Below are 7,353 nucleotides of genomic sequence, written 5' to 3' on the forward strand. Positions count from 1 at the left end.
CAGCAGCTCTCTGCTGAGAACCCCGGAACAGGGAGGATGGATCCCAAGCAGGTCAGAGGATGGTTCTTCCACCTGTACCTGTTCAGRGGCAGGAAGCCGAGCTGCTGACCAGGCCCATCTGGGCTGTGGTCCAGCTGAGACCCTTGTGCCCACACCACAGCCCCAGCCATGATATGGGTTGAGGAGAGAGCTGCCTGCTGGGAGACACAGTGCCAGCATCACTTCCTCTGCCCTCCCCAGCGCTGCCTCCARCAGCCCTTTCCCCATCAAGGAGATGGACAAGCCCTGGCCCATTCTGCGTTTTGTAACCTTTAGCCACATGCACATGGGGCAGCACAACCCTCCTAGCTCTTGCAGGGACGGTCCTAGTCCACGGGATATGCCAGCCCTGACAAGCTGCCTGTCTCTGTTGCTCTAGACACTTCTGCTCCTGCTGTGCCCCAGCCCTCAGGCACAGGCTATGACAGGACCCTCCATGCCAGCTGGACAAAACCAGGGCCAGGGTGGCCAAGAGGAGGGTTAATCTGGGGATGAACCTGGGACTTCTCACATCTGAAGGGAGAGTCATGTCCTTCAACCAAGCAAGGACACCAATGCCCAGCATGCACGCAGCCCTTGTGCCCGGGATGTCTGGGTGCTGGGTAGTTGCTGGCAACACTCTCTTTAGCCCCCAGCACCCAAGCAGCTGCTTTGGGGGAAAAGCCCCACTGCACACCCTGGGGAGCAAAGCAGTGCAATGGCCAGCCGGGAGGTTTTCCGATTTCCCAGGAAACTCGGGCAGTAATGAAGTGCCAGGTTAGGGTGCCTTGAGGTCAGAAGTACAATGTGCAGCCCTCCACAGTAGCACGGCATAGTTGCAGGTTTATCTGCAAACACTCCTGTCAGAGGGATGAGCCCACCTGTACCACCACTGCTGGGACACACCAAGGCTGTCAGCCAGCCTGGAGCCAAAACAGGCGCCAGCTGGGCTAAGGAGGGGGCAAACTGCACTGTCCTGGCTCGTTGGTCTAGGGGTATGATTCTCGCTTTGGGTGCGAGAGGTCCCGGGTTCAACTCCCGGACGAGCCCTCATTTTAGGCAACACCGGCCCAATGTGTGCCCAGATGGTGTGTGGGACCCCAGCGCAGCCCATGCAGGGGACTGAGGCACACCAACACAGCACAAGAGAATGGGTGGCTTGTGCAGGCTGGCATATCTTGGAACGGGACAGGACAGATTGCCAGGAGCAATGTGCCACATGGGAAATGGAGACAACATGCACCCCCCCACACACACCCCACTGTCTGTAGCTCCTGCTGGGAAAACAAAATAGAGATGGGGATTTTCCCAGAGCCTGGACATGCCTGGGAAGAAACCTCAAGTCCTTCCAGCACAGAAAAAGACCAAGGGCTTTCCTGGGGGACCTCAGTGGGGAGGGGAGGACTCTCCCACCACTGCAGATGCTGCCTTGGGGACAGCTTTGAGGAGGAAAAGACACATGGAGATGCTGGGGCTTGAACCCAGGACCTCTTACATGCAAAGCAAGCRCTCTCCCACTGAGCTACATCCCCCTGCCTGGGGGCTGCCTGCGCCCACTGGGCACCGCTGCCCACCCTGCAAAGCCATGGCTGTAGCCACGGCTTGGCAGTCCCTCACCTGCTGGTGAGGGTACAGGCACAGCAGGAGCTGGGATCCCCAGAATGCTGAACATCCCCCGCACGGGGGGCAACACAGAAGGGAGAAGCAGGGCRGCTGAAAACCGAGGGATAGGACCCAAACGAGCTCTGCATCAGCAGGGCAAAAGCAGGTCAGATAGGGCCGAAAACAAGGGCTCGTCCGGGAGTTGAACCCGGGACCTCTCGCACCCGAAGCGAGAATCATACCCCTAGACCAACGAGCCAGGACAGTATTAGTAGGCCGCCRCCCAGCTCAGGTCCCTCCCCCTGCAGCTCCAGGCTGGCATGGCCCCAGCGCTGCTGAGCTCACTCAGGAGCATTTGCAGACAAACCTGCTCCCTGCACCTCGTGGCTGGGGTCTTGCATCTTCCCAACAGAGCAGGCAACTCACCGTCCCTGGGTAGTCCCTGTCCCCCACTGTATCCCCTTGGAGACTCATTTCACCTGGCCCCAGGACAGATGGTCTTTGTKCTCCCCATTCTGTATGCCTTGGCTGCTGCTTCCCTAATCCTCCAAAAATTAGAAAGCCCAGGGGCCTGAACAACCCAATAAGAGCCAGGACCTCCTTCTGCCTTGGGACTGTCTCAGAGACAGTCTGAGTCTCAGAGACTGAGYACTTGCCAGGGTCTGGGTTCCTCTGGGCAGGAGCTGCTGCCCAGGGTACAAGGCTGGGGCTGCCAAGGTCCACAGCTCCCTTCCCCCAGCCCAGATTTTTCCTGAGGTCTCTGTCCCTTGCTTGGCAGCCCAGGATGGCCCAAAGCCCCAGCTGGGGATCTCCAGCACCAGCCCTGGACTCTGAAAGTAAAACCTCTCGCTGTGAGCAGGATTCGAACCTGCGCAGGGAAATCCCCATTGGATTTCGAGTCCAACGCCTTCACCTCTCGGCCATCACAGCCCCAGGCATTGGTACCCTGGGCTGTGTGGGAACCTGCCCCCCCCACCCCCTGCCAAGGGCACCCAGGTGGCCCCATGGCTCACAGTACACCACAGGCTGAGTCAGTAGCATCTGACCCAATCCTTGTTATTGCTTTGTTTTCCTGGGAAGTGGGAAGTCTCCTGGGTCATCACTGCTGTCCCCCTGCACATGTGGCTCAGCTCTGCTCTGGTCCTTGTGGCCTGCAGCAGGGCCCATGTACAAAACCTGCGACCCAAGGGAACACCACCACCCCACTGAGCACCCCCACCAACAGCAGCCCAGGGGCAGGGGACCAAGGAGCTCTGGCTGCCCTGGCTCGTTGGTCTAGGGGTATGATTCTCGCTTTGGGTGCGAGAGGTCCCGGGTTCAACTCCCGGACGAGCCCTCGTTTTTGGCGTTGCAGCTTCTGATTTTGTCCAGCTGGTGCAGAGCTCATCTGGGGCCCAGCCATCAGCTTTTTGCACCCGCTGCATGTCTCCTCAACAGTCCCCTAGGTCATCAGGGCTTTGGGCTTGGAGGGTCGAGCAGGCCTGTTCTGCAGCTACAGGAGCCTCGTCCCACTGTGCCCCCAGCCTGACCAGCGGGTGAGGGGCTGCTAGGCCCCTGCTGTGAGCAACCCTGCTATGACCCAGGGCATGAGATGCCCTTTCCTGGGGCAAAGGCTGGGTGCTGCTGGGCCACCACAGGATGCCATGAGAGTGGTGGCCCAGGCAAGCAGGGCAGCAGGGCGCCATGGCTTAGCTGGTTAAAGCGCCTGTCTAGTAAACAGGAGATCCTGGGTTCAACTCCCAGTGGTGCCTGGGCTGAGGGGACTGTTTTTCTCCCTGCCCCACACCTGATCTCACCTCCAAACCGCAGAGCCTGGGCTGAGGGCACCACTGGAGGTCTCTGCCCCAACTTCTCCCTAAGCTGTGCCACCTCAATGCCAGGAATGGGGGCAGTGCAGGACCCTTCCTCCCCCCCCCACACACACACACCTCTCTGCACCCTGTCCCAGGAGCTTCCCTGCTCCTGGGGCAAGGGAAGGAAAGTTTCCTTACACTCCCCCCGACACACACACACACACACGCACACCCTGCCCACAGCCTACCATCCTTTTGCCCTCAGAGGAGGGTCCAGCTGCACCTTCTGTGCTGCCCCCTCTTGGTGAGGGAAAGACAGAACTGGTCTCTCACTGTCCCAGGTCCTGTGTCCCCAGGACTGATGTGCTCCTGGCTGGGGTCAGCCACAGCTCCTGGCCTCTCAGCCCTGCCACCCACATTTGCCCCTCTCTCAGTGACCAGACATGTCCCAACACAGTCTTGGTGCATTTCTTTTACTKTAAGCTCATTTTGGCAGGAAGGAGGGCAGTCCCCAAGACACTGGGGACTCTGAAAGTCTGGGTGGGATGAGGGAGCCCATGAGGATAAGGGGGAGAACACGAGGGCTAAGGGGTCTCTCAAGAGACAGTGGGTCCTGGAGGGAGAGGGTCTTGGGTGAAGGCTCTGCTGTGGAGTTGGATCTCCCACGGGACTGAACACCCTGCCGTGGGTTCCTGGTGGTCACCTCTTGCAGCAGAAGAGATGCAGATCATTCAGGGCTGTGTCATCCCTCTTCAGCCCCCGTGGAGGCTCCTGCCGTGTCTGGATGCCACACACAGCCCAGGGGCACAAGGGGCTCCAGCTGCCCCACTCGCCCTGGTCAGGCCCTGGCCCCTCCAGGACCAGCCCATCAGAGCAGGCAAAACGGGCATTTGTGGCAGCCACCTCRTCGCTCAGGAGCCTGTGCTGGGGTGCTTGGACCCGCAGCGCAAACCCCACCAGGCGTCCTYGGTGGGGGCACCAGCGGGGCTCTGACCAGCGGCCCCATCTGGATGGGGGGCAAAAAGAGAACTGAAGGCAGGAGCCAAGGGGACATGGGGAGGAGAAAAGGGTGCAAGTCCTCCATCACCCCCGGAGAGCCATGGAGGAGGCTTTCCAGGTGTCGGGGGCTCACCTGCCACTCTGCGACTCCACCACGGAGCCGTCATCACGAGCCCCCCAGGGCAAGCAGTGCAGCCGCACACCATTCAGCGCCGTGTCGTCCACCACGGCTCCCCGCAGCGGCTCCACCTGCGAGGCCGCGGAGGCTGGGCTGAGCTCCTGGGCTGGGGGGCCACGCCAGGGCCCCCCAGGCGCCGGGGGGAGCCCCACCTGGCCTCGTTCTCCACTGCACAGGCTTTACCTTGAAGCTGATGCCACCAGCATAGGACCCTTCGGGGCACATCTCCGGCCAGGCCCAGTCTCCCCAGGGTCCCCCGTTGGGCACCGTGATGATGGAGGCAGCGTGCGGGCCCTGGCCYGGCTCCTGCCTCCCCTTCGCAGTGCTGGCAAGCCCCACGAGCAGCAGCATGACCAGTCCCCCCAGCATCGCTGCTTCCCCGGGGTTGGACATGGGGCTCTTATACCTCCTCCCGTGGTACCGTAGGAGGTATCTGTTCCCTGGGGGAGCTGGCACGGGGGACATGGCAGGAGCTCTGTTACCTCCCCAGGGTGGCTGGGCCTGTTGGACAGCTGGGATTAGCTATAAGAGAAGGCTAATCCCTTCATCGGGGGGTGGTGGGGCAGGCGCTGGAGCACAAGCTTGTTGCTCGGGTCCTCCGCCAGACCAGCCCAAAGCCACCGGACGTCTCTGGTGCCCTGGCTCAGGGCGACGCTGGGTCTGCACCTGGGCAGCACGGGCTTTGCACCCTGCCTTCTGCCTTTTCCTACACCTCCCTGAGAGTCTGCATCTTTTCCAGGAGCAGGCTGAGGTTGCTGAAGTTGGAATGAGAAGCCACATTGTTTGGCACCCAATGCACACCCCTGATGGCACCTAGCTCATCGCTGTTTCACACTTCATTTGGCTGAGTCTGCTTTTTGGCCGCACCTTCCCCTTCACAAGGGCTATCAGCTTACTCCTTAATAGCCACTTTCTGCAGTAATAGCTCTCTTAAATATTTCTGATAGGGGGAAGGGGGGTCTTTTGCAAGAGGTCCTTTATTTATCCTGAACAAGAGATTTTAAGCCATCTCAATGCCAGCAACCTGGCTGCCCTTTTAGATTAATTCCTTTCACCTGCCCTCCACGGCATCTATGTGCAAAGCTATGTCAGAAGAGGAATAAGGATATCTTCCCGAGGTGCCCTAGCCCAAGGCTGGGGTTTGGAGGTGAGATCAGGTGTGGGGCAGGGAGAAAAACAGTCCCCTCAGCCCAGGCACCACTGGGAGTTGAACCCAGGATCTCCTGTTTACTAGACAGGCGCTTTAACCAGCTAAGCCATGGCGCCCTGCTGCCCTGCTTGCCTGGGCCACCACTCTCATGGCATCCTGTGGCGGCCCAGCAGCACCAAGCCTTTGCCTAACCCTTGCATCAAGACCCCCACAGCCACAGGGKACAGTGGCTGAGTGATGGAGAGCCGCTCAACTGAGTGGTTTAACAGAATGACTACCTGGCTGGCTGAACACTGAATTTAGATGCACTCGAAATCTAAAATGAAGATCAAGCAACATTTTATAGTCTTTGGAGTCATCTGGTATTTCTTGAAGAGTAAATCAAGTCTACTTCTCATCCTCATGCCGAAAAGCGGGGTGTCTTCAATAAAGCTCRTAGGGAGGAATGATGGAGCATTGACTCTCTCTTCCAAGAGCAGMCTATCTACCTTCTTCAGCTTTTAAGAGGCTGCAGCTTTGAAAAYTGRAGACCTTTAATACTGAGTCCCAGGAAAGAGTGTGCACATRTATTGCAYGCCTGCAGTACTGGAGAAGAAGTGTAGGGCTTGGTTGTTGTTTGTTGGGTTTGATTTTAGTTTTTTCCTGGTAGATCACCAGATCTTTCTGCAGCAGAAAATTCCACCTGAWAAAATGATTGCCTGCCACTCAGAGATCAGTTCTCTGAGCTTGTACCGTTTTACTTAGAATTCCCAGTCGTCCAAAATTGCATGTCAGSSCCCTTCCAAAAGAAATGGTTTCATGCTTCTTTTTTAAAAATAGTATTTGTGTTAATTCTCTTAAAAATAGAATGGCCAATAAGAAAATAARAAGTTTGGACTGAAGAACTTGTGCTTGGAGGCTGTTCATACTAGTAAAGTTTGGGGATGCTGGCTTGAGCTGTGTGAAATGCTGCAYGTTTTAGTAGCGGGTAAAACTGCCGTGCTTCACCCCAGTGCTGCTGCCGACCTCCTCCGTTTACCCCAAATTCAACCGTAAACATAAACAAGGCTGAACTAGCTCTGGGACGCATTTCACACCACTGTGTTGTCTGCTGTAAACATCTGCTCTGTGTCTAATACATTTGTAGCTGCTCCCTGCCTCTCTCCCAGCACTGCACTTGGGGCCCCCGTGGGGCGCTCGCTGTCTTCAGACCTTGATGGAATAAACCTCCCAGTCCTGCAGGCGCGCGCTGGCTGCTCTCTGTGGCCAGGAAGCCTTCACCCCTGTGCCCGAAGCAGCGCCAGCGTTACCCGCGCGCTTCCAGCGCGGCGCGGCGCGGCCGGCGGGCACGCAGCACTCGCCCGCGGCAAAAGGCTGCGACGAGGGTGGGATTCGAACCCACGCGTGCAGAGCACAATGGATTAGCAGTCCATCGCCTTAACCACTCGGCCACCTCGTCCTGCCCCATACCGTGCTCCTCTGCCCACCAGCCACCTGCTGCCCCGCGCCCCGACGCCCCCGAACACCCCCGACCACCCCCGCCGCGACACGACGCGACGCGACACGACACGACGCGCCGCACCCGCCCCACACGCCCTCCCCGGCACCGCCCCACACGCGCCACCGCCCCACGG

General features: G+C 58.8%; 1 protein-coding gene and 8 non-coding genes across 9 annotated transcripts; 3 read left to right on the forward strand and 6 right to left on the reverse strand.

Moving 5' to 3' along the window:
* Positions 1 to 996: 996 nt before the first annotated feature.
* Positions 997 to 1,068, forward strand: TRNAP-UGG (transfer RNA proline (anticodon UGG)). Its single transcript has one exon. It is a non-coding gene; the product is annotated as a tRNA-Pro (tRNA).
* A 410-nt stretch (positions 1,069 to 1,478) lies between these two features.
* On the reverse strand, positions 1,479 to 1,550 carry TRNAA-UGC (transfer RNA alanine (anticodon UGC)). The gene has a single exon. It is a non-coding gene; the product is annotated as a tRNA-Ala (tRNA).
* Positions 1,551 to 1,807: 257 nt separating this feature from the next.
* Positions 1,808 to 1,879, reverse strand: TRNAP-CGG (transfer RNA proline (anticodon CGG)). Its single transcript has one exon. It is a non-coding gene; the product is annotated as a tRNA-Pro (tRNA).
* Positions 1,880 to 2,467: 588 nt separating this feature from the next.
* Positions 2,468 to 2,550, reverse strand: TRNAS-CGA (transfer RNA serine (anticodon CGA)). The gene has a single exon. It is a non-coding gene; the product is annotated as a tRNA-Ser (tRNA).
* A 334-nt stretch (positions 2,551 to 2,884) lies between these two features.
* TRNAP-UGG (transfer RNA proline (anticodon UGG)) lies at positions 2,885 to 2,956 on the forward strand. The gene has a single exon. It is a non-coding gene; the product is annotated as a tRNA-Pro (tRNA).
* A 341-nt stretch (positions 2,957 to 3,297) lies between these two features.
* Positions 3,298 to 3,371, forward strand: TRNAT-AGU (transfer RNA threonine (anticodon AGU)). The gene has a single exon. It is a non-coding gene; the product is annotated as a tRNA-Thr (tRNA).
* A 741-nt stretch (positions 3,372 to 4,112) lies between these two features.
* VMO1 (vitelline membrane outer layer 1 homolog) lies at positions 4,113 to 4,959 on the reverse strand. Its single transcript, XM_085314560.1, has 3 exons — positions 4,774 to 4,959; positions 4,546 to 4,661; positions 4,113 to 4,419 (listed from the first exon to the last, which is right to left on the reverse strand). The coding sequence occupies exons 1-3, from the start codon at positions 4,957 to 4,959 to the stop codon at positions 4,113 to 4,115; spliced, it is 609 nt and encodes a 202-aa protein (XP_085170686.1).
* An 823-nt stretch (positions 4,960 to 5,782) lies between these two features.
* On the reverse strand, positions 5,783 to 5,856 carry TRNAT-AGU (transfer RNA threonine (anticodon AGU)). Its single transcript has one exon. It is a non-coding gene; the product is annotated as a tRNA-Thr (tRNA).
* Positions 5,857 to 7,096: 1,240 nt separating this feature from the next.
* On the reverse strand, positions 7,097 to 7,178 carry TRNAS-GCU (transfer RNA serine (anticodon GCU)). Its single transcript has one exon. It is a non-coding gene; the product is annotated as a tRNA-Ser (tRNA).
* Positions 7,179 to 7,353: the final 175 nt, after the last annotated feature.

This window comes from Rhea americana, unplaced genomic scaffold (genome assembly GCF_003343005.1).
Source record: "Rhea americana isolate MKP2758 unplaced genomic scaffold, rheAme1 scaffold_408, whole genome shotgun sequence".
Taxonomy (NCBI): domain Eukaryota; kingdom Metazoa; phylum Chordata; class Aves; order Rheiformes; family Rheidae; genus Rhea; species Rhea americana.